The sequence below is a fragment of the Rousettus aegyptiacus genome, unplaced genomic scaffold, assembly GCF_014176215.1.
Source record: "Rousettus aegyptiacus isolate mRouAeg1 unplaced genomic scaffold, mRouAeg1.p scaffold_m13_p_1, whole genome shotgun sequence".
Lineage (NCBI taxonomy): Eukaryota > Metazoa > Chordata > Mammalia > Chiroptera > Pteropodidae > Rousettus > Rousettus aegyptiacus.
In genome coordinates, this window is record NW_023416284.1 from 96495026 (window position 1) to 96521588 (window position 26563).

At 46.4% G+C, this 26563-nt stretch overlaps 1 protein-coding gene across 8 annotated transcripts in view; it reads right to left on the minus strand.

Annotated features, from left to right (window-relative positions):
* The window catches only part of KIF6 (kinesin family member 6), a 353330-nt gene that overhangs the window by 16721 nt on the left and 310046 nt on the right, over positions 1 to 26563 (minus strand). For 7 of the 8 annotated variants that reach the window (XM_036217598.1, XM_036217600.1, XM_016154315.2 and 4 more), the window contains 3 exons: positions 12090 to 12174; positions 10183 to 10318; positions 7616 to 7713 (listed from right to left, as the gene is read on the minus strand). In XM_036217598.1, the coding sequence (XP_036073491.1) occupies positions 7616 to 7713; positions 10183 to 10318; positions 12090 to 12174 (319 nt within the window). Of the gene's footprint in view, positions 1 to 7615; positions 7714 to 10182; positions 10319 to 12089; positions 12175 to 25573; positions 26013 to 26563 lie in introns of those variants that run through there. The other variant, XM_036217601.1, reaches the window with a different exon arrangement.

Here is a 26563-nt window from a genome sequence, read left to right on the forward strand (position 1 = left end):
AACATTTGGGAGGTAATTAGGTTTAGAAGAGGTCATGACAGTTGGGCCCCCATGATGGGATTGGTGTCCTTATAAGAAGAGGAAGAGGGAGCAGAGTTTTCCTTGAATCATGTGAAGACATAGCAAGCAGGTGGCCATTTAAAAGCCAGGAAGAGGATTCTCACTGGAAACTGATCATCTGGACTTTGATATGGCACTCTCAAGCCTCCAGAACTGTGAGAAATAAATAAACGCCTGTAGTTCAAGCCACCTAGTCTATGATATTTTGTTTTGGTAGCCCAAGCTGACTAACACAGGAGGCCGTGGATGATGTGGATAATGTTTTAACTTAGGCTGCTGTAACAGAATACTACACACTGGGTGGCTTAAACAGTAAAAGTTTATTTCTCACAATTCTTCTGGAGGCTGGAAGTCTGAGTTTAGGGTGCCAGCGTGGTCAAGTTTCTGTGAGTGCCCTCTTTTGGCTTGTAGACTGCTGACTCATGGTATTCTCACTTGGTGGAAAGAGGGTGAGTTAGGTCTCTGGCCTCTTATAAGAGCACTAATTGCATTAGAGAGCTCCACCCTCAGGACATAATTACCTCCCAAATATCTTATCTCCAGATACAATCATGTTGGGGATTTTGTTTCAACATATGAATTGTTGGAGGACACATTCACTCTATAACATTCTGCCCCTGTCTCCCCCAAATTCATGTCTTTCTCATATACAAAATACGTTCATTCTACTCCACTAGCCCCCAAAGTCTTAACTTGATCCAGATCAACTCTAAACTCTAAAGTCCAAAGGGTCTAAATATCATCTAAATCAGATATGAGCGCAACTCAAGTACCATTGGTTCATCTTGAGATAAAGTTCCTCTCCAGCCATGAATTCAAACCTATGAATTCAAACAATTTGTGTGCTTCCAGGCATAGACAGACAATTTCATTTCAAAAGGGAGAAATAGAAAAGAAGGAAGGGGTGATGGGTCCCAAGAAGTCTAAAACTTAGGAAGGGAAACTCCATGAGATCTTATGGCTCAAGAAGAATCCTCTTTGGTTTGATGATCTGCCCTTCCGACCTACTAGGGTGAAGGTCCTGCCTTCTGGACCACTTGCGGTGGAGGTCAGCCAGGCTTTGCTGGGCAGGGTTGTACTCCCATGGTTCTGTTGGGAGGCACCCCTACCTTGGCTTTGGGCAGAGGCTGTGTGACCTGTTGAAATCAAGGCAATGGTCTCCCCTTTTGGAATGGAAGGACAGCCACGATGACCTCTGAATCACCTTTGGAGTCATTCTTTTCCTGCCCAGAAGAAGAGCGTATGTTCACAGAAGAACAGCTCTATGGTCTTGTCCTGTAAAATCCAAATCATCCAGCATCCTGCCTTCATTCCTTCCCATCTCCTTTTCAGTTCAAACTGCCAGTTTTCCCACTGGGGTGGCTGAGTAAGTCTGTGATTCACATCTGTACCAATCTCCTTAACAAATGGTTGCTTAGTTACACTCTTAATGTTCTCCTCCGAAGACACTTTCTCATGTTTTGCATTATGAATAGGCTGAGAATTTTCCAAATCTTTACATTCTAGTTCTTTTTTGCTTAATAACTCCATCTTCAAGTCATTTCTCTCTTTTCATATTTTATAGTCACGAAGAACCAAGCCACTTATTTCAATTTTGCTTAGAAATCATCTCAGGTAATGTCCATTTTTATCACCTGCAAGTTATACCTTCCAAAAAACACTAGAACAGGAACATAATTTAGCCTTTTTTTTTTTTTTTTTGCCACCTCGTAACAAGGATTGCCTTTTCTTCATTGTCCGATATGTTCTTCATTTCTGTCTGAGCGCTCATCAGAATGGCCTCTATATCCATGTTTCAATTAACATTCTGCACATAATTATTTATGTCTTCTCTAAGAAGATGCAAACTGTCTCTGCAGCTCTCCTCTTTTCTTCTTGAGTCCTCACCAGAATTACTTTTAAAGGTCCTTTCGCGATCTCAGATTCTTGTAGCATGCATATCAAAACTCTTCCAGCCTCTGCCCATTGCCCAGTCCCAAAGCTGCTTCTACATTTTTTAGTTATTTGTTATAGCGGCACCCCACTTCTGGTACCAGTTTCTGTCTTGGCTTGGGTTACTATAGCAAAGTACTGTGTGGCTTACAAATAATGGAAATTTACTTCTCACAGTTCTGGAGGCTGGAAGCCTGAGCTCAGGGTGCCAGCATGGTCAGGTTCCAGTGAGGAGAGCCCTCTTCCGACTGCTGGTTTCTGACTGCTGACTTCTCATTGTGTCCTGATGTGCAAAGAGAGTGCGCTAGCTCTCTGGCCTCTTTAGAGTTTCAACATATGAATTTGGATGGGACAGGAACAATTTAGTCCCTAATAGATGTTTTATACATTAATTTTCATGTTGGAGCATTGCATGTGTTGGATGTGCAAGTTGAACCAAAACGACAAAGATTGCAACTGTCATTTATAGACACCGTCTACACACCAGGTCCAGGAAAGCATTCTGCAAATGTCATGCCATTTATTCCTCTCAATAGCCTCATTATTTCCATCATATGCACGAGAAAACTGAGGCTTGGAGAGGTTAAAGAAATTCTAAAAGTCACTCAGCTGGTAAGTGGCAGAACCTGGATTTAATCACAACTCTGTTGAGGCTTCAGAACCCGTGCTCTCTGGCTACTTTATTAACTGGCCTTGACTCTGTGGTGTTCTGTGGAAGTACGTGCTGGAGGTGCATGGCTTGCCCCTGGCCATGTCATCTGCCCTTAGGTGGCCCCGGCTGACCAGCTCCACGTCCTTGAGTGAGGAGTTGGATCTGACAGCTCACACAGATGCTATTTTGCCCATTTTACTAAACTGCCTGGTGCATGTGCCTTGCCTTGCCTTGCCTGGTTGCAAACAGCAGAATCCAGCAGCACCCCTTGGGAGATAAAGGGCCAGGGGCTAAAGCTGTCCCAGATGTCAGCAACAGAAGGGGATCCTCTTTCTTGTTTCAGGATGGTCCTGCCTAGACACCATGTCAGAGCTGGAAGAGGCCTAAAAAGTCACCTGACCAGGATCTTTCTTTTACAGATGGGAACAGTAAGGCTGAGGTGGGCCAGGGATAGAGACAGGTGCAGCAGCTTTGCCAAGTCTGCGTCAAGAGTCCAAGGACCTCCACAGGCCTGAAGGCCTGCTCTTCCAGCCATGAGTACAGCCCCTTCCCCAGCTCCAGCCTTCTGTCTTGTCCCGTCTCACCCAACTGCAGGGCCTCTTACCCTGGGCCTGCCTCCACAGGTTTAGGATTGTGGGTCAAACAAACAGGAAAGGAAATCAGAACCTGAGACTTCCTCACCCCCGCTCCTCCTGCCTCCCCCCATCCATATTTCCCAGCATCCCAGAGACTCTCCACTGAGGCTTTGGGAGGGTTAGGGATCTGAGTTGATTGGTGAGGACTGCTGTAGGACCAAAGGCAGCCACAAGGTGGCAGGCTCTGCATGCTTTTTTTTTCAGAGCACCATTGCCAATTCTCAGGGCTCTTACTGGTACAGGCAGAGAGAAGGGAAGGAGAAAGGGCTTTCGATCCTATAGGTGCTTTAATTACATAAGGTCCAGGTCAGTTTGGAAGCTGCAGCAAATTTTACAAGATAAGTCATTAGCACACAAATGTGTCATTAACTCAGTAGTTCCCCAGGGGAGCCTTTTCTAAGATTCCTGAGAGTGTTCACAGGTGCCGAACACCTGTGAAGGTTGAAAATAAATGGAAGAGGAGCAGAGATGGACACGGCAGGGCAGAAGGGCAGCAGATCGCACCATGGCAGATGGAGGATACAGCACCCTCAGCAGAGGCCCAGCTGCCCAGCTCGCTGCCTCAAACAGCTCGTGTAGGAGCATGGCACAATGTGAAGGCTTGGGGCTCCTGGAATGACTCCTCTGGGCCTGAAGTTGCTCCAGTGTCACTGGGTGCTGCAGCTTGGTTTCTGAACCTTCAGGATCATGTTACAAATTACTTTAGCCTCTCTCCTGACCAACCAGCCTTTGACACTGAATGCATTTCTCATGCCGACATTCTAGAGACAGAACGTATCAGCCATCAGGATTAATTATCTTTCTTAAAAGAAGGATTAATCAACAATAATAATAATCATTAGACCTCCTGGGGTTGTAAATTGAGTGTGATCGGCCTGCAGGCCTTGAGCGTCCTTGAGGAAGTGATAAACCAGAGACGCAGAGGACCAGCCCCTGGCCGCGGTGAGCCCATCAGGAGCAGCCACAGCGGAGCTCAGGTCTAAACAGCCAGACTCTCGCCCTCTCCCTCCAGCAGCTCCTCAGTGGCACTGGTGGGTTTCACAAGGAGATCCTAGGGGGCCCTGCCCAGCGGCTAGTTCTTAGACCTAGTCTATGGTGGGCACTCTCTCAGAGGTGCTGGCAGGCAAAGGCTGGCAGCAGAGTGGACAAATGGACAAGCAATAAAGAGTGGCAGCCTTGGCTGAGAGCGTGAGAGGACAAAGCAGCACAGGGAGAGAGTCGAAAGGTCTGAACTTCACTTGGCAGGCAGTCTGTTTCTACCTAATAGCCCTGGGCTGTGTTTATTGGGCCTTTCTTGATACCCCCAGCCATCTCTCTCTCTCTCTCTCTCTCACACACACACACACAGAGAGAGAGAGAGAGAGATTGATTATCCTTGAAGTAAAATAAAAATTAGAGATGGGACTTCCTATTTGTTGGGCAGGATATTTATACCAGTAGGAGCTATACTAGAGTTCAGAAACACGCTGGAGAAATAACCAGGGGTTCTGAGCTTCACAACTGGGAGGAGAGTTTATTCTCATGTGGCAGACACATGAGAGGCTCAGAATGGAGCCAGACCCAAGGAAGCTCTGTCCCCTTGGCTGGCCTGGATCAGTGTTTTTCAAACATGCGCTGTGGAGTCTCGGGGTTTCAGAGACGGGGCCTTGTGTGAGCAAGGAGGCAGGTATAGAAGGGGTGCTCACTCAAGTGCCCCAGAGGTTGGCAGGTGCCCAAGCAAAAGCACGGAGAGGGTCTGCGCAGGACACTAGTGCCCAGCTGCCTGTAGCGCCACAGAGCGGTGTGACTGTCCACTTACACCATCTTCCATTTTTTAAAATTAATGGCTTATTTTTTAGAGAAGTTTTAGGTTTATAGAAAACTGAGTGGGTAGTACAGAGCATTCCATCGTGTCCCCCTCCCCTTCTTGTTTCCCCTGTTATTAACATCTTGCATTGGGGTGGTGTATTTGTTACAACTGATAAACTGATATTAATACATTATTATTAAGTGAAGTCCATAGCTTACATGGGGGCTTGCTCTTTCTGTTGTATATTCTATGGGTTTTGACAACTGCACAGTATCATATGTCTACTATTAAAGTATCCTACAGCATAGTTTCATTGCCTTAAAAATCTCCTCTGTCCCCCCATTTATCCTTTCCACCCTCCCTTCTTCCCCCAGCAACCAGTGATCTTTTTACTGTCTCCGTAGTCTTGCTTTTTCCAGAATGTCCTAGTTGGAGTCGTGCAGTAGGTGGCCTTTCACTTAGTAACATGCATTTAAGCGTCCTCCACGTCTTTTCATGGCTTGATAGCTCATTTCCTTTCAGTGCCGAATAACATTCCATTGTCTGGATGAACCATAGTTTATTTATCCATTCATCTTTTGAAGAACATCTTGGTTGCTTCCAGTTTTGGCAGTTATGAATAAAGCTGCTGTAAACATCCATGGGCAGGTTTTTGTGCAGACATAAGTTTTTAATTCCTTTGGGTAAATACCAAGGAGTGTGATTGCTGAATGGTATGGAAAGAGTATGTTTAGTTTTACAAGAAACTGTCAAACTGTCTTCTAAGGTGGCTGTACCATTCTGCATTCCTACCAGCAATGAGTGAGAGTTGCTGTTGCTCCACATCCTCGCCAGGATTAGTGGTGTCATGCTGTTGGATTTTAGCCATCCTAATAGGTGTGTAGTGGTATCTCACTGTTGTTTTAATTTGCGTTTCCCTGATGGCATATGATGTTGAGCATCTTATTGTACACTTATCTGCCATCCACATATCTTCTTTGGTGAAGTGGCTGTTCAGCTCTTTTGCCCATTTAAAAATTATTGTTGAATTGTAAGAGTTTTTTTTTTTGTATATTTTGGATACAAATCTTTTATCAGATATGGTTTGCAAATATTTTCTCCCAGTCTGTGGCTTGCCTCTTCATTCTCTTAACAGTGTCTTTTATAGAGTAGCATTAATTTTAATACAGTCCAACTTATCAAGTTTTCTTTTATCAATTTACACTGCCTTTTAAAACAGCAGGACAACCAAACAGGACGTACTCGACAGGTGTTGACCCTGGGCTTGGGGGCTCACACACGAGATGTTTTCTAAAACTAGGATAAAGCTGAAGAACTGGTACTGAGGGCTGGTTTGGGGTATGTGGAGAAGTCGAGGTTTTTTTGTTTTTTTTTGTTTTTGTTTTTGTTTTTTTTTAACAGAATAGTTTTATATTATAGAAAAGTGGCATAGATAGTACAAATAGTTCCAGTGTACCCCATAACTAGTTTCCCTTATTACACAATCTTATATTAGTGTGACACATTTATTACAACTAATGAACCTATGCTCATCCATTATTATTAACTGAAGTCCAAACTTCATTCAAATTTTCTTAGTTTGTACCAGATGTACGCTTTCTGATCCAAGATTCTATCCAGGACAGCACATAACACTTTGTTATAGTATCTCCTTAGGCTCCTCTTATTTGTGGTAGTTTCTCAGACTTTCCTGTTTTCGATGACCTCAATAGTTTTGAGGAATACTGTCAGGTATTTTATAGAATGTCCCTCAATTGGGGCTGGTCCGGTGTTGATGATTTCACTGGGGTTATGGGTTTTTGAGAAGAAGACCACAGAGGTAAAGTGGCATATCGAGGATACTGTCTGACAAGACCCCCCACCACCCAACTGCTTTTTAGAAAGTTCTGTTTCACATTTTCAGTGAGAGATTGCAGCTCCTTTTCAAACTCAGTCAACGGATCACTCCTTGGTGGTGGAGGCTGTTGCGTGGTTGGAAAGAGATAACAACATGCACGGCATGAGAAGGAACCTGCCTTCAAAAGGTGCCCTCTGTGGAGTAGAGGCCCTGTTGGATCATGCCATCGTTAGAAAACTGGCTCAGGGCTGTCCTCACGGGGTGCTGCTCACATCTCTCCTGAATCTGCGGTGAGGCAGTCTTTTACCAGCGCTCCCCTGTGTCCTGGAAGGCTGACTATTCCTGCAGAAGCACCAACATCTCCCCATCTCCCCTCTCCCACACTACCCTGGCCTCTCCTCTATTGCCAACCCCGTCTTCCTGCTCAGGGCTCAGGACCAGGGCTTGCACGTCGAACCTCTTGTCTCTCGTTGCCCTGGCACATGGTCTACTGGCTGTCAGATTAAAGGGGAAGGGCTGAAGGGGGTGAGCTCAAACAAGCCTGAAAGCCACTGGCCTGGGTGTCTGCAACCAATTTAACAGTAAACGTGATTGATCCTCCTGGATCACACAGCCTATAGAGAGATGTTTAGAGCAGCAAGAATGGGTTGAGGACAGGTAGGAAGCCTTTTCTGGGCACCCTCAGCCTGTCTGCAGAGTTCTCTCCTTACCTTTTGTTAGAGAGAAGCTGGGGCCTTTCGTGCAGGGATTCAGGCGTCTGGTGAAAGGGCTTCGTGTGATCAAGTGACTTCACTGCTGGAGAGTCTACCTATTGGCCCAAGAAGGAGTTTCACAGTGTTAGCTTGAATCTAATGACATGGGAAAGTGTCCTTGATGTATCACTTAAGGGGAAAAAGCAGCTATAAAACTTGATATATACACCATACGTGAGAAAAAAAAAATCAATCTAAATGTAATAATGACCATAATGATGGGCATCAAAATATTTTGGATGGCAAGATTACAGGCGATGTGGGGTTTATACTTTATGCTTTTCGGGGCTAAGTTTTCCAAATTGAGCATGTATTACCTTTTGTCGTTAGGAAAAAAAGAATTGTTTAATCTGATAATTCTCCAGAAGTCTTTTCTGGTTTTGCTTCCTCTTGTCCCAAAGAGATGCTACCAGAGTGAGGAGAACTCCACTGAACACTTTGTGGAGGGAACAGCTCTGCCACGGTGCCTGGAGCCTTACATGTTTCCACACAGGGCTCGTGGATAAGGCTTCAACTGTAGCTTGTGTGAGTCTCGGCAGAATGACCTTTGATTTTCCCAGAGCACGAGAGCAGAGAGGCTTATGAGCAGCTGCCACAAGGCTTATGAGTAGCTGCCTCCCTGTCTCCCCAAGGTACTGACATGGGACAGTTTCTCATTGCCTTCTTGTCCTGATGAGGTTTAAGGATTTCTGCTTCGCCTCACTCAGGTTATATCTGCAGGCTGTAAAACCACTCAGCATAAGCATAGAGTTGGCTTTTCGGCGACAGGATGCCCCATCGTCCCTGTTGCATTCAGTTGATCCCTTTTGTTTCAGCGATAACCCTGTGGGTCAGAGGACACACGGAGCTGAAACCTTTGGCTACTCGGGCTTTCACTGTCTATGTAAGTCGTAAACTGTCTGACTCTGTCAGCCTTGCCCGGACATTTCCTGAGTCACATGGGATGTCCCTCATCTACTGTTCAGGGAGTGAACTCCCTTGGGTACTGGCAGTGGCTGACGCCTCACTCACCGATGACCTCACTAGGAAGGGCTCTTAACTGGAGAACAGACGGAACCTAGGGGTGCTGTGAACATGGACGGGAACCAATCATATCTTTATTTTTTCTGACTTCTACCTGAAATTTAGCATTTCTTTCAATGATAGCTGTAGACAGCAAACCACAGTTGTATTAGCAGTACCAGTGACTTTGTCACTAGTAGAAATCATGGACATTTCATATTACATTACAGATGCAGAAATCTTGAAATAGTGTGTTCATCGTTACTTTGAAATTATGGTAAAAATTGAGCCCACTCCTTATTAATCTATAATTTATCTATAATTAATTAATGAATTAGTAAAGTGGTATACGTATCATTATGCCATAGTGTTTTAAAAATATTTTGAGAATTGTATTTCAATCTTGGTTTTCTTTGATATCTTGAGTATTTAATTTTATCTAAATACTCTCCTCTATTGTCTGGTCACATGGCTACTTGGTAACATATTTGTTACTGCTGCCTTACTTTCTGGGGACAAATATCTTCTTCAGCTCTCAGCTTCCTTGTCCTTAAAATGAAGGGATCAGCCTGTCAGATCATTTCTAAGGGTTCCGCCAGCCATGTAAGTGACATGAGCATGTGCATTTCATCATTTCAATGTCTCACAGCTGAGGAATTACATGAGGACAATCGGAACCAGGGGTTTGTACTGACATTTCTTAATGGATATATTTTTTTCACCTTCATTATAGTATAAAGAACTTTTAGGAATTTGTCTAGAAAACATGCAAAAGTTTAGCTACAAATTTGTTTCCAGTGAAATACAAGAAACAACCTAAACATTAAATGATAGATTAGTTAAATAGATTAAAATAAGTCCCTATGATGGAACAGTGACAGCCATTAGAATGATGGTGAAGGAATAATAACATGGAAGAGTAGTCATGCTATGCAATTAAATGGAAAAGCCATTTGTGATAACCAAAGACCAAAACGATTCAACTGTTATGAAATCGTATAAGTGTATATACATAGAAAAAAGACAAAATAATATAACCCAACATGATAATATTGGTTATCCTTAAGTGGTGGGATTAATGGTGATTTTTATTCCTTTGCTTTTTTCTGTATTTTCTAAAATTTCTCTCTCTCTACATGTACATACATATAGTATATACGTCATAGATATAACTGTAGTATGAAAATAATAAGGTCGTCAATATGATATCACAGGAGAATATCACACAGAGCAACAGTGGAAAATCCATTGGTTTCGGGAGCTGCCCCTCCCATCTCCCACCTTTCTATGTGACAGGGACCAGAGCAAGGGAGCAAGGAGCTGCTGACCCTTTGTATTCCTTGTCAGTGAGATAAGTGCTTGCTTCATGAGCCAGGAGCTGAGAGTTGAAGCTCCCACTCTTCTTCCTCTGGCAGCTCCGTGGAGCGTGTGTGCCTGGCCCCCCAGAGCTGCCCTGACGTCCCCCAGGCAGCAGGAGGAGGGCATAGTCTAGGGTAGCAAGGGGCATGGCTGGCCAACTATACCTGCAGGCTGGTGGCCTCCTCTGCCCACCAGGCTTCAAACTCTTTCTGCAGCTTCACCTTGGCTTTGTCCATGAGCAGCTGCAAGTGCTCAATCTCCACCTTCAGGGCCTTCAGGTGCGTGAACATTGTTTTATACCTACAGCGGAATCAGGGAAGAGTCTGAAAGTCACTGGTGGGGAGGGACTGTCGATGGCAGGGCCTGTGCCTCAGAAGCCTGAGACTTGGAGAGAACAAAGCCCCATGCAGCTGGTCTCCAGACTTCTGAGATGACCCTGAAGTGCTGCATTGATAATAGGAACTGGGGCGCTATGGTTGCCCACTGAGGCCAGGGTATGGAGCCAGGGTTTCAGTCCATCACAGAGAAGCAGAGCCAGGCGTTTTTGTCCAGTAGGCTCATGGGCCTCTATGTGTGAGACGGACGACCTCTCTCTAGGAATGATAACTACCATTATTGAGCCCATACTAAGGGGTAGGCATTATTCTAGGCACTGCACATATAAACAGTCCTATAATCCTCTTCACAACCCTATGAAGAAGAAACTCATTATCTTCTCCACTTTACAGATTTGGAACCTCAGGCATGGAGAGGTTAAGTAACTTGCTTCTAGCCCAGAGCTAATAAACAGAGGAGCCAGGATAGGAACCAGGCTATCTGGTTCTAGGACCACAGTCCTAACTACCTGAGCATTTGGTGGTTTATCTTTGTTCTGAGGACCAAAGGTTATATATAATACAGTTGTTAGTGAATAGCCAAACTGCAGAGGCAACTCGACTTCTGAGATGACCCTGAAGTTGGAAATAGGGACCAAGGGGACAAGATGGGGTGCAGTAAAGACACAGAAGAGTGAAGTGGAAAGGAACTGAGAAAAGTAAATAGAGTGAAGGAGAAAGAGGACAATTGGGGCGTGAACCCAGTGGGGGGAGAGCGACGGTGCCTCTGCAGGAGGGCAGCACAAGGCCTTCTGGAAGGAGGATTCTGGCAGGAGAAAACACAGCGCACAGTTATCAGGCGTGAACTGGAGACCAGCAGCGTGGGGGCTTTGTTCTCTCCAAGTCTCGGATGGCAGAGCGTGTGGGTGTATGTCTGCTTGTGTGCGTGTGTGTGTGTGCATGTGCGCGCGCATGTGCGTGTGTTGGGGGGCAGGGTGATGGGGTTTGCTCAGGGTGCATGCCTAGCCAGCCCAGGGGCGGCATGTGTCGTAATGACATCATCAGCACTTTGAGGGCAAGCAGGTTACTTTTTCGGTCTCCCCAAAATTTCTCCATGGCATAGAGGAGAGAGCAACTATTTGTTGACTGCATATATGAACGAATTAACTAAGAAGCTTGACTGGAGTGCCAAACGAGATTCTGTGACCATGCTGTGTATCAGTAATGGCCACATGTCTGTCTATGCTTGAGGTTCCTCACTCTGTAACTGACAGCATTTGGGGACCCTAAATGGCCGCAGGAGGGTGTGATGGTCTCAGGACACCCTGACAGATAAAGAGAGGAGGGAAGCAGGTAAAGCCGCAGGCTGCAGGAAGGCCTCCATGGTCATGTTTTTAAACTCCCCTAGATGGCAGCAGTAGACAAACAAGACTAGTTGCTTCCTGAGCTGCAGCCTGGGATCTCAGGCTGGGGAGAGTGCCAAGAGCAAACAGCACCCACTGATTCCTGCGTCTGAGCTCTAGGCCTGGCTTGGCCTTCTGCTCCCTATTCCAACCTCACACTGCCCAGGGTTCCTGCACCACATCTGCTTGCTCTGAGGCAGCACCTTCTCCAGCTGTTTGAGGACTCAGCTGCTGGGCCCACTTCCCAGAAAAGCGCCAAGCCTGGGCGGAGTCATGGCCCTGGGCAGCTCCCGGCCATGCCTGAGAGCCCTCTGGGGTTGGGGGCAGAGTGGGCAAGGTGCGAAGAAAGGATACCTTTTCTTTTCTTCCTCCAGTTGTGATCGCAGCTTCTCTTCCTGCAGGTCTGGCACCGAGGGCACAGCCATGTTTTCTGAGATACCTGGAGAAGGGAGACGCTGGTGGTTTACTCTAACGAGGAAGAAAGGCAAAGGGAGAAGTGTGATATCTAGGGCCGATGACACAATCAAAGTGCATCCCAAGAAGAAAGAGGGCTCTGTGAGATTCTCTGGGGCCTTTGGATAGAAACCTGCTTCAGCCTCTGCCTCTGGATGGCAACCTTTGCTTGGATGAAAGCCCCTCAGGAAGCTTCCGTGATCCTGCTCCATTGGGCTGTCCCTCCCATTGCCCAACACCTGTCGCTGAAAGAGAATTATTCCTTACATTGCTACTAATGCTTTTACTATTGAATTCACTCATTTCCTCTGGAGTCCCCAGGGAAGATGAAATATAGCATTTCCCCATCCCCTGATACAGAGCCCTATGCAAACTAAGAAGACATCATTACACCAGTTCACATCTTTCTTTGCCCAGCTGAGGTGCGGAATTCTCTAGCCTCAAATCATGTTTACTATTTTTGACTTCCCTCTAAAGCAGTGGTTCCCAGGCCTGATTAACTCAAGCAGTGCTAACATGCAACCAGAGCTGAGACCCACACTCGGATGCCCTGCCTATAAAGACGGGGAGACAGGACCGTGGCAAGGCCTTGGCGACAGCTGCCGGTCCCACGCATGCCGACCGCTGCTATTGGTCGCCTGGCTGCCTGCTCTGGCTGGTGTGCTCACCTGGAGCCCATCCTTCCCTAGCCCTGTGGGTGGCGTCTGTTCATCCTCCCAAGAGTCTTTTAGTGACTGCATTGTGGTTTTTTTAGCCTCATAGGAGGCAACTAAGAAGTCACACAGCCCTGCTTTTTCTCCATGTAGGGGAGAATCTACTATGGGCAGGTACTTTCTCGACATGATCAGGCTTAATCCTTCTAGTACTCATCTGGGGTGTTATTGTTCCCACTTTACAGATGAGGGCACTGAAGATCAAAGGAGTTAACCTGCCCAAGACCACATGGCTAACTTCCAAAATCTGGATCCAAATCTGGGTTTGTTTGGTTGCAAGGGCCTTGGGTTCAGAAATACTTGCAATGACATTTCTGACAGATGGTCATCTGCTTTCTGTCCAAACTCTCCCAGTGGTGTGGTGCCCACCACTTCACACGACAGCACATTTCATTGTGGGCAGCTCTGTTTCCTCTTACTCTGAGCTGAGACCTACCCCGCTCGCATCCTTTCACCTCTGCTTTGGATCTTTGAAACAGCACAGCATGTCCTCCTTAATTTGATGCTTCTTTAAATATCTTAACAGTAGCAACAACAACAACAAAATACCATATTTGTCTGGAGCTTTATTCTCAGGCTGACTCTGCCCAATTCCCTCTCTAAGGCCTCAGTGATATTGTTACTTTCTAACTGATCTTAAGTATAGAGCCTAAATCCGGACATAATGCTCCAGATAGGTCTGAGAGGGACAGGGTAGAGAAGTGCTCTTTTAGCTGTTAAAAATTTATGCTATTTATTACTGTAGCAGGTGAATTACTAACAATGTCCCTTTATTGAGTGCCTTCTATATGCCAGGTTCTGCCAAGTTCTACTAGGCACTGGGCTAGGTGCCCTACTCACCTTATTGCCAATTCTCAAAATAACCCAGCAAGTAAGTCATTGCCACATCATTTCAGTTAGATTCTGGGGCTCAGAGAGCTCTGTGAATAACCCAACGCCACATAGCTAATAAGTGGCAGAGCTGGGATTTGAACCCGGATTTTTCCTGGTTCCAAAGAGCTAAATGTTTGTACCAGGCAGCACCTTATCCCCTCCCTCCCCCTTTTTTTTAGCAGCTTTGTCATTGTCATGGTCATGCCATTTTGTCATCTGCCACTATTAATCTTGAGGTCAGTTTAAACACTTTCATTTTTTTATGAGTAGTTGTCAAAAACACATCTCATCTCAGTGTGATTGTCTTCTTGATCCCAAATGCAACGCTTCCCATTTATTGGGGGTTTAGCTTGTCAGGAGACCCTTATTCTGTCATACCTTTATTCTTTTCCCTTTGGATGCTTTTTATGTCATTATCTAACCCACTGATAAATACACTAAGTGGATTAGGATTCTGTCCTTGATTTTCCAATCACCTTTTACTCTCTTTCCCTTGTGTAAAGTGACAACTGTCACTTGTAAACTGAGTGAGCAAGTGTCTTACTCTATTACTTAAACACAGGACATGTAGACACCACAGACTTCCCAACTGAATACTATACTGTCGCCCAGGCTGGTGCATTTTATCAGTCCTGATGAGACAGGCTGCCTGTCCATGTTGCCATGCTCCCCCAGGTACAGGCACCGGAAGCCCCTCCAGGGCGGGGACGGCTCCTTCTGCTTTTCGTATTTCCCCGTGTTTTGTTCAGACTTCAGGTATATGGTGCGCCCAGTGCTATCTGTGTTCACTGGCCCTTATCCTCTCTGAAAAACGTCAGACATGATAAACTGAAGGAAGTATCTGAACATCAAACATAATACTAGGACCTGAAATGGATAGAATATTTTCTCTCTTAACAGTTTCAGAAATGGGCAAATATATCTTCCAGCCTGTTAAAGCAAAGCTGTGAATCTCCTTCGTCTTTTTAATACATTTTGAACCACACCGAGGGAACTCCTAAGGGATTCAGTGAAGTCCCTGCTCTGAGATGATGGGCTGGGTGTCCTGCGGTCATACCCAGGATGATGGGCTGCTGGAGGTGGGTGCAGGAGAGCTGTTGGATCTGCATAGGGGTGTCCCGTCCAGCCCACCAGAGGCGGTTTCTAAGGGCCTTGTGACAGGGCAGAGGGAAGGAGAGAGGCTGAGATGGGCCAGGTGCCCCAGCATGAGTGCAGAGTCCCTTGTAGGAAAGTAGCTCCCACCTTGTCGCATGGCTTGCTGTTTTTTTCCTGGGGCGCCAGAGCCAACGGTGCCCTGGCAGTGTGAGAGTGTGCGGGAGCCTAGGGCGAGGAGAGCCTTTCGAATGCAGCTGACACAGGAGTGGGAGACGATGTCTGCTGCAGTCCAGGGAGCGCGCCCTCAGGTTGCCCTTACGGTGCCACCTCATTTGCACGTGTTACTCTAGCTTGCAGATATCATCACTTCCACTTTCCACACGAGGAGACCAAAGCTCAGGGTGACCAAGTAGCTTGCTCAATGCCATAAAGCTATGGTATAGCAGAGCCAGGCTTTGCATCCAGGACTAGTCATTCATTCACTTAAGTAACACATGTTTATGAGTGTCGACCATGGCCCTGCTCCTGTGCCAGGGGAATCTATTGGGGAAAGCAGACATTAAACCAACAGAAATTGAGCCTATTATGTAATGTCAGGGGTTCGAAGATGCTATGAGGAAAGAGAAAGCGGGACGAAGGTTGGAGAGCAGCCACGTTAGGTAGGATGGTCAAGGGGGCCTCCCTGAGGAAGGGACACTTAACCAGAGATCTGAATAAAGAGAGAGAACAAGACGCAGAGCTCAGAGGAGAGAGTACAGCAGCCAGTGCGAGGGGCCTGAGGGGTGTCTGTTGGTGCATCTGAAGAACAGTGAGAGGGGGTCAGTGTGTCTGGAGTGCGCCTCCCTCTACCAGGCACGATTCTGGGGCAAGAGAGAGATCACTTTAACTCCTCTTTCCACTTCTCTATACCATTCTCTCTCTCTCTCTCTCTCTCTCTCTCTCTCTCTCTCACACACACACACACACACACACACACACACACACACACACACAGAGGTAGGTAGAGTGGTGGGAGCTGAGGCCAGTGAGGAAAGGGAGGCCAGATCACATAGGACCTTGGGAGAGACAAGAGTTTGGAGGAGTTCAAGGAGAGGACTTGCTTGATCTATTCCTTTGATAGCTAAGCCAAGCAGTTTTTTGCTGACCAAGGCAAAGCTACTCCAAACCGAAGAACAGTTAATGTGAGGTGGCGCCAGGATGCTGAAAGTCTGTTGAAAGGATTTGGGAGAGAAAGCTGGGGCATGGGACCTTGGGCAGCCAGAATGAGGGCACAGCATACCCCCAAGACACAAGCGGTCTGCGTCGTCGTGACAACCAAAGGGGCCCCCTGCCAAAGGTGATGTTTGCTTAGTGAAATGCATTATAACCCCACCAGAAGACAGCCTCTGGCTGCTTCTGATGCTGTCCGATGCCTGGCTTATCCATCTTCTCCTCCAAAGAGAAATGGGGGCTGGGAACTCAAAGGGAAGTGAACAAAAGCACTGAGCAAGAACAGAGAGGAGGGAGTAACTAAAGGGTATATTTGGGCTTTGTAGGTCTCTGTGCCCGCTGGGACTGCAGCCAGGGACAGAACCTCCAGTCACCTGACAGGAGGCACAAGGAGCCCTCCTTTCAAGCACAGGATTCTGGCTGGGACAAGAGAACAGGAGGTCACAGCCATGAGTGGCCTATGCGGTCACATTCTGAATCTGCGCAGGCAGCCAGCCCCAAAGCAACACAAAAGCAAGAAAGAAGGTTTTCATTTGAATGGCCGTGTGTGGATCTGAATGTCACTCATGGAGGAAGCCCTGAGCTGTCAAATAGTAAGAAAAACTTCAAACAGGGCACGCACAGTCCCAGGCTGGCCCTGCCTCTGAAGTGTCAGGTGTCTGGGAACTGGCAGCATAGGATGACGGGGGAACTTGCTGGGAAGGCCAGCCTCCTGTGGGCCTCCTCCCACCTGGCACGATTTTGGGTCATTAGGGAGATCGCTATAACTCCTCTTCCCACTCCCCCATACACACAACACCCCCACATACTCACTCACTGCACCCCAAAACTCTTACACAGTTATTCGATGTCTGAAATGTGGAGAATCTCATTTCTTCAGTTCAATGGCTCTCAGCTGGAGGTGCACATGAGAATCACTTACGGAGCACATTCAGCTGGGCCCTACTCTAGATCTACTGAGCTAGAGTGATTGTGAATGTTCACCTCTGGTTAAGAAGCACCACTCAAGTCTCTGAGCCCAGTTTCAACGCAGATACCTCTTGCGGAGGATATCAAGAAGGCAGGAGCTACCAAGGTTTGGACGGTATATGAGCTAGCACATCCCTTTGCACCCTGTCCACCTGCCAGATCTTTGGGAGCCACTGTGGAGAAAAGAGGCCCCAGGATTTGCAGCAAGGAAGACATGTTCTCTGCGTGTCTAGAGATGCCTGCACTTGGCCCTTGTAGGTAGCAGATATAATGATATCCACCATGCGGTTGCTCTATGGATCTGGTACTTCACGTGTTTTATCTTATATAATTGTCACAACCCCCACCATAGATGGGAAAGCTGAGTTCTGACAGGGGAAGTAATGTGCCCTGGATCATACCACTGGTGAGGAGAGCTGAGGTCAGGGCCTGGCTCTGTCTGGCTTCAAAGCTAGTGCTTTTTCCTCTGTCAGTGGTTCTGATAATGAATGAAGCCACGGGCAGATCATTGAAGTCAGTATTGACTTGTCCTTGGTATTTGAAGGTGATGCTCTTTCCCATGAATGCCTTTCAGATCTGGGGCTAGGGCTGAGAGAAAGCCTGTTTCTTCCCGAGATCTGGCCTGTGAAGACTGCCCTCTACTGACAAAGCCGCAGTCTGCACCCTGACCCCCGACTGGCATTTGCAGCTGGCCTGCTGGCTGTGAAGAGTTTTGTTACCCGTTGGAGCCTGCCCCTCTCCAAGTTTGGCCTCCGGAATACCCAGAGCCGGCCTGCTCCACCTCCTTGACTGTGTTTTAGGAGTCCTAGTGAAGGCAATATTGACATTTCATACCAGGTACTGGAGCCTGAAGGGGCCCTGTGGGTTTCCACAGAGCAAAGGCCATAGGGCTCAACGTGGCTGTCCTTCAGCTAGTGCCCTACATGGAAGAAGGCAGTGAGTTATGGGGCTCTTCTATGGCAGACCAGACATCAAAGCCAGGGAGGCATTCCAGCTGGTCTCCTCAGCTATCCAACTAATGATTCATTTGCTGAACAACCACTCTGGGCCTCCTTGGGGCTAAACGGTCTCACAGAATTGTAGATCACTCAGTCTCACCTTGTTTGAGAAGTCAACGTGTCTATCCTTACGGAGATTAATGGCGTCAGGGGCTCGATTACCACAATGGTCAGCAGCTCAGTGGCAAAGAGCCTGGCTTCTCAATCAGACCATTTCCTGTTTAAAGGCTCAAATTTATTGTCAGTTGGAGTAATCACATGCTGACGGGTGTTCAGTGCCACTATCCATCTTGGTGTTGATTCCGTGTAATACCATAGTTGCCCATGGCCTGCTCAGACTTAAGGGTGTGATGAACACCCTGCAGATGCAAGGCTGTGACTGATGATTGCTTGGGCACACTCACACCCACAGCCACACGCCCCACACTCACTGCCTCCGTCTTCCCCTCTGCTTTGCTCTCTGGGTGTCACCTACCCATAGCTATGCCCTGACGTACTCCTACGTGCCCTCTACTTTGTGTGCGCCCCTGGCTCCTTACAAAAGCTCCTCTGCGGTTTCCCAAATAGACACCAGTATTTTCAAAACACCACTTACAGCTTTTTGTTGGTTCTTTGGAACACACAGCACCTATTGTTTGTGTCTGAGCACAGATGACCCTAATTCCCTGCTGGTAGATCATCTCCAAACTCATAATCGACTTCTTTGAAGAAATGCAAAGATCTTACCCACCTCATTATACACAAAACAGAGTCATTCCTAGGAGACACCATGACCTTTCCTGGGTTGAGATTTGTCAGGCACAAATGGTGATTTTTAAAAAATCATGTATAAGGGAGAGAGAGGACAGGTGCAGGGGTCACAATGTATTTTAGTCTAGGAGATGAAGAGGCTAGAATTTTGTTTTTTATGTTTGATTGCTTTGGACTGAATGTCCCCCCGCTCCCCAAAAAATTCACATGTGAAATTTAATCCCCAATGTGATAGTATTTGGAGGCAGGGCCTTCAGGAGGAAACTAGGTCATGAAGCAGAGCCCTCCTGAATGGGATTAGTGCCATTATAAGAAGACACTAGAAAGCTAGCTCTCTCCTTTTCTGCCATGTAAGGACACGAGGAGAAGCCAACAGTCTGCAACCCAGGTGAGGGCTCTTGGCAGAACCCAAGACCATGATGGGACCCTGATCTCAGGTTTCCAGCCTATAGAACTGTGAGGAGATATATATATATATATATATTATTATTTTTTGTTTATCAGCCACCCCAGTCTATGGTACTTTGTTATAGCAGCCTCAACCAACTGGTGTTGGTCAAATGCCCAATTCATACAAAGTAGTATACATGGTTTCTGCACATTTGTGAGATGAAAAAAAATGGCTCTGGCAACTAGTAACAGGATCATCAGTGATCAAGTGCTCAAAGCAATAGACACAGCCCCTTCCTGGGGCTAGATTCCATTTTTGCCCAGAAGAGTGATTAATAGTGCCTCTGAGCAAATGTGGGCGACTGTGGGACTGTGGTGACCCTCATTAGCTATGCCGGCTGGTGCTTGTAGCCCGCAGCCGTGGTAGGCTCTGTGGCCAGGGGCAGTGCCTGCTGTCTGTGTGTTCGGTTCATTTGGTTTCTAGCACTCAGAGCCAGAGTCCATGGCAACTTGCTGAGCATTCTACTCTGTCCTCAGCTCTATACTTGTATTCCTCTCTCAACGCGCAGAGCAGCCCAGTGGAGCAGATGTTCTCATATGGACAAGAAAATGGAAATTCAGGAAGGTTAATCAACTAGTGTCACATGACTAGCAAATGGCAGAGGGAGGATTCAAGGAAGGTTCTCCTGAGTCCAAGGCGAGTGCTCTTTTTACTAAACTACAGCCGTGTTCAAGACTGGCACCAGGCCTGGTGCCCAGAGCCTCCTTCTCTTCTCTAGAATGGCTGGTGAGGGAGTTTGGAGCTATTCAAAAGGTCTGAAGCCTTGGCGATTGAGACCTGGGCAGGGAAATGGGGTGGGGACTCCTTCTGACTTTCAGCCTCCATCCTGAGCTTGGCAACTTGGTCTAGGACCTTGTGTGACTGAAGTGGTTTGGTCCTATGTTCATGGGTAGCTGCGGATTAGGATCCACTCAGGTGGTAAGACTTTATCACTAGCCTTTAAGAGCTGCCTGAGTCCCTTGGAAACCAGCTGAGATGCCATCTCAGTCTGTGGGTCAGCTGATTTCTTTACATTCTGCTTTACTCCGATGGGTCAGTATTTGACTATTCATGTCTGAGAGGGCAAAAACAGCTCTAACATATCCAAGCCCTCGCATGTTTCCTCACCAAGGCTGCAAGCATTTCCTGCATGTCTTAAGGATGTCTGTACTCCCAAGAGGTAAAATTGTGGCTCTCAAGGGTGGAGGAGTGTTAGATTCATTTGTTCATTCAATGAATTATCAGCAGATGCCAGCTCAGTCTTCAGGGACTGTGCTGGGCACAGGTCCCACCACCCCATTTTAGATTTTGGAACCTGTGTACAAAGCTCCTTAGCTGGCGCTTCATGCATTTTTAAGGCAAAAATTTGATCCTTTAGATATCACTGATTTTTTCAACATTTTCAGAGGGCCTACTGTGTACCAATCACTGTTCTTGGTGCTGGGGGACTAAAGTTATTCCATCTAGTGGGGGAGACAAATAAGAGACTAATAATTGCCATACGGTGTGATGAGTTCCATCATAAAGGTCTATGCAGAGTTTTGTGTGAGCCCAGGGGAAACGGAGACAGCTCTGGAGAAAGAAAGTTTGACTATCTGCCTTTGGAAATGTCTTAAACAGAGCTACAAGGTCTGAAGGGAGGACGATGTGTTAAAAGCTGCAGAACTCTTTCTTCAAATAAAGGCTTAATGGCAAAAAGAGAAATAGAAGTTGTTTTGGTTGAATCAGGGAGGATGAAACTTCTGGGGCCCTGCCACTTGCACACTGGTTCCCCTCGCCCTCACCTCGTGGGCCCTAATGGGCCACGCCAAACGCCTAGGTCCCACAGAGCCCAGTGGGCTAGATGATGCCAGAAAGTCCCCCACCCTCCAGTTCTATCTCAATCAGTGGTTCTTCGCACATCCCAGAATTCCTGGTTTCACCTACTGTCTGGGTCATACTAGGCTTAGTGAAGTCTCATGAATGAATGGATATTAGTCTGACTTTTGCTTTCTCTCAAATACGTTGTCCCCAGGTGCAGAATTCCAAAAACCATTTTAAGACTCAGTCTTAAACAATTTTACATCAAATGGGAGAAAGTGGTGACAACAGAGGCCTCTATTTAGAGAATAGCAAGGATGCCACAAGAGGTCACTACAGGAATTCTGTTTGGGAGAAAAGAGCTGCTCCTGAGGATGCTAAACTGGAACAAAGAAGTAAAACAGGGAGCCCTCAGCTTCGGAGCTCTCCCGCCTTCCTTAAGGCCTCTGCCGGGCGTTGGAGCTGTCCCTGCCTGGTCTTCAGGGCCAGACCATACACACTACCAGTGGCACTGCAGCCATAACACACTGTTCCGGGGGACTGCTTAATTACTTCTGGGTGGTGAGGAGTGTGGGGGAGGGTGGAGGACTAGTACTCAAGAGGTGAGTGTTTGTGGGGGAATCTCAGATACCGTTTGGAACCTGCCAATGTCATATTTGTGATGTTTTTCTTTCTTTCTTTTTTTATTAATCATTATTGTCATTACTATCTTCTATAGTAGTATATGAAGAACATGCCTACAGTGGAAAGTTAAGTAGGTTATGTTTTCACAGAAGTTGGGTCAAGGGATAAATGCAGAGAAAGGTATGGTGTCATCCAAGGCGGACTGCTTGCATCTGGCACATCTGTGAGTTTCTCAAGGGCAGTGATGTCTCCACTTCCATTTCCTGCAGGGTAAAATAACTGACTGACTGCCTAGCCTCCAAGGGGCCAGGCCAGGTCCGCATGGTGTGTGATCAATGTGGGACTCACTGGAGCAGCCTCTTGCGTGCCTGCGGCATATTTACTCAGAGGTGGCCAGTGGTCTTCGAGGCCCTTCTGGGTTTGGGCTGGAAGAGTATGTACCCTGAGGAGCAGCCCAGCACAGGGGCAAGGTGAAGGCTCAGGGTGGGGGGCAGGGTGTGGGTGGGACAGACTTTTAGTCATCAGTTAGAAAATGCCAAGGAACTTGAGTGATTGCCCAAAGCTTCTTTTCCTAAAGGCATCTTTGACCAAGACGTCCTTGCTCACAAATGTTTAGTGGCTTCACCGCCCATAAGATAAATGCTCAGATCCAAGGCTCTCGATGAACTAGCCTTTCCTAGACTGCTATCTTCCCCTTCTTCCTCCACACACAAAAACAAACATACCACACACACCAGACACACACATATACATGCACCACACATGCCCCTCCCACATAGACAAATCACACACTCACACACACCACAGAAACATACCATTCACATACTGCATACACACATACACCACATACATACACACCACACATACTCTACATACATGCATACCACATACACATACATACACACACACAAATCCCACACCCACAACACCTCCCCTCCACACACATCCACTCTTCATTTAGGTTCTGGACCCTGCCCATTCTTTAAGCCTCAGCCCAGGCCCTGGCCTTGGTGACAGCCTTCAGGGGCCACTCCTTTTGGTAAGTTCCCAAAGCTCCGATGGCCCATGTCTCTTCCCTGACACATTTCACATGCCGCTTGGTGGTACCATGTGTCTTTTAAAGTTTAATCACAAGCACTTGGTAGGATTTTGATTGTGAGCTGAACAAGAGCCAGTCCCTGATCAAATATTGCTCAGAAGAGACACTTGAGGAACGTAGCCCATGTCCCCGGGGCTGCCTCCTCCTGATTCTATTCCTGCTCTGTGCAACCATCAGAAAGCAGGGTACCTGAAGCGTATTATCTCAGCTGCTCACATAAACACTTTCAATGAGTTATGCTTTAATGTCAGGCCTCTTGCTTTTATAGAGGGTCGATATAAACATCATCTGGTTGAACAACATTTCAGTGTATTTTGTAAAACTACAGTTGAAGACATCGTTCACTATGTCACCCAGTGTCCTTTATACAAGGGTGTGCACGATAAATCCTGGTTTATGTTTGGTTCCAGGAAGAAATTCTATTTTTGCAGATAAATTAGTTAGTATGCTTCCTGGTGTCAGAAAATGAAAACTCTAACTCCAGGTGCTTCTCTTTCTACTTAGCGGCTAGATAAGAGAGAGTTAAATTTATCGCCTGTGTGTTCTAATCTGCTCAGCTGTGGGGTCCAAAAGCACTTACTCCATCTATTTCTTTTAAATGGACTTATGTTCAAATGTCTCATTATACTTTTGCAAGATGTGTGCTTCTGGAAGTCATCTGGGGAAGCATTGATTTGGCCTATTTATTGCCCGTGCTGGCTGCTAGGGGTATAAAGATTAATTCGACTGCACCCAGCTTTTTGGGAGTTCACATTTTAGGGATAAGAATAGTTATGGAAATAAATAATTAGAAAATAAGATAAATAATCTGTTGCTCTAATGGACACACATCTGGCTGGATGACAAAGAAGATTTGGGGAGAAGGGGCCAGGGAAAGCTTCATGAAGAAGGTCAAGTTTGAATTGGTTGTGGGGCTGCAGTAGAAAGAGGACACTGAATGGACCAATATATGTTTCTAAATCTGAAATGCGATAGTATCTTTTTATGCATGCATCCCTATACGTTGGCTAGAATGGAAACCATTAGGGGGCAGGCACTGGGTCTCTGTCCCTCTGTGGACCCCACAATGGCTGGCACAGGACTGAGGGCAATTCAGTGTGGTGGCTGGAGCATGAGATCTGGATCCAAGCTGTCTGGGTTTACATCCTTAACTGAGCAAAGTCAGACCGCTTCATGTAATACCTTTGGGCTTTAACTGTAAAGTGAGGATAATAGTAGTATCTAGCTCATGGGAATTTTAGGATCATTAAAGAAGTAAATACGCATAAAGAACTTAGAATCATGCCTGGCACGTGGTAAAGGACTCAAGAAATATTTGCTGATTAGTCTCATCTGCATTATCGACAATGCTATACCATTAAGTGTAGCTAGTACAATGAAGTGGGAAAAGCTCACACTGAATTCAGCGAAGCACATTCAACTCAGCTAGCTAAATCTAGTTCAATTGGTATCATTTCTAAATGATGCCCAATTTAAACATAACACTGTTTTATTGTTTTCCGAAACAGTGTGTGGGAGTAGGCCCTGCTCTAAGTCCACCAATAACTTTTGTTTGTTGATATTCTTAGAACTGGTCATTGATGTGTCTCTTAAGAATTCCCCAAATTTGACTGTCACATTTAGGGGGCATTACTGGGCCCAATACTTCTCCTGCCCTATTTCTGTTTTTGTTGTTTTTTCTGTCCACTGACTTTCAAAAGGACCAGGGTTCTGAGGGTAGTCACTAAGTGAAGAGAGAGTCATCACCTGGGTTTTCAGCTAGGCAGGGGAGTAGAAGTTATCAGAAGAGTACACACACCTATGCACAAAACTGGCCTCTCAAGAGATACTTGTCTGTGTGCCAGTGATGTGGTGGTAAATGTTTAACAACAGGCTCTGTGAGGAAAAAAAAAGCCCCAATTTATAACATTTGTCAATTTCTTGGTGCAAATACTCCCACTGTGGCTCATTTCAAGCTGCCGCTGAACGTGAGATTAGGAAGACAGGCACAGTAGGCCACCGTCAGACAGTATTTCTGTGATGGAGACGCAGTAGATGTCAGTGACTCCAAGGGCAGAGATAATAGTAAAATGCAGTAAATTAATTAGGAAGTGATGAATTTGGAGTATCTGTTACCTTTGCTTTTTAAATATAATTTATTTAATTGTAAGTTTATATAATTTAATTTTAAGCAACAGCTGTGTTTAACCACGGCTCCCAAAATTCCTGAAACAGTAACTATCGCTCTTCTGACATGACCAAGCCGGCTCTAGCACAGTGCTGGATCGTCAGTCTACAATCTCTTCCACATGGCACGTCTCACTTCACCACTAAATCTTTGCTCCTTTGAGATATGAGGCTGTCTTTGTACAACTTTTCTTGGGCATTTGTCTACTCATACATACAGAGTCATATTTTTATACAAAATACATGAGAAAAATTCTTCTGCTCAGACTTGCTCATAACCTCCTCCTCCTCCTTCCAAACAACCAACCTCATCTCACCTACACTTTCATGGAAATTTAGGAACATGGAGGCAAAAGAAACAATACCAAAGGGAATACTTAAAATGGAGGGTGAGGAAATGTGAAGAGAAGAAGGAGATGAAGAAGGAATAGAACAGGAAGTGGGGAGGGAATGCAAGACACACAAAAGGCAAAGAAACGGGAGGGCAAGAGCAGATGTAGTCACTGCTTCATTCTTCCACCAGAAGCCTGTTCCAGAACATCAGGAAGCCAAACGAACTGAGTTGCTTTTAGGCTTCAGCCCCAGCGCTAGTCTGAAGGGTGAGGGTCAAGGCAGCAAACGGCCCTATAAACAATCCGTTGCGCCGAGAGGTTTCTCTCAATGAGAAGAATTCCCGTCTGCACTGTGGTCACCTGGGACACGTGAGCACCGGTGGTTCCAAAGCTTCCTCAGACAAGCTCCTAAGGAGTTTGGACAGCAACATGGCATTGAATCTCAAAATGGCAGCTGGGAGATGTTAACAATTCTTCTTTAATTGGAACAGTATGCTTTTAAAATAAATAGGTATTTCAAATGCTCTTAATTAGACTTCCAGCCAAAGTGCTTTCTGTTTGAAGTTGGCTGATTACTTCAGGCAAAGCTGGCCTCTGCTGAACCTGACACCTGCTGTAATTCAGAAGAAGGCTTCCCAAGAGTGAGCAGAGGTCTGTGGTTGAAGCTGTGCAGTAGTTTTCCAAGGGCCCAGGAGAGCCAGGGCCTGGGGGGCAGAGAGGATGAAGCATCTCTTGTCCTGACAGCCATGAAAATGTTTCCCAGGCCCTAGATGAAAAATGCCCCTGGAATTGTTTAGTGGCATTTTCCACATCATTGTTGCTAATCAACCAGAATTATTAAAACTGGAGAAGAGTCCACATGGCAGCCCTTACGGAATGATTCCCCATTCAGTGATCCACCCAGGAGGCCCAAAGTTCACTTCGGCACAGCTTTCCAAGAGAGGTCATTATGCCCTTTCCAAGCCCAACCCTAATAGTTAGGACCCTGTGGAATCCCTGGCTTCTTGTTGAAGAAGGCACTGGGCAGAATCTCAGCTATGAGCTAAGTGTCTGGCATTGGGAGGGCAGGCCTGGCACATTTACCTGACCCCTCAGTCCTGGGGCCAACAGTGGGAAGCTCAAGCTCCAGTCAGTGTGTCTTAGGCATCTTTGTTCTATGTTTCTGATGTAACCAGTAGATATTTGATATAATTATTATTATTAATGAAACTAAACAACTAACCTTCCTAATTATCCAAGTTACTAGGGTCAAACGGGTCAGCCTCATGACTTTGGGGCTCTCCTCCATTTCCCCTCAGAGGTCTTGAGTGCTGGATT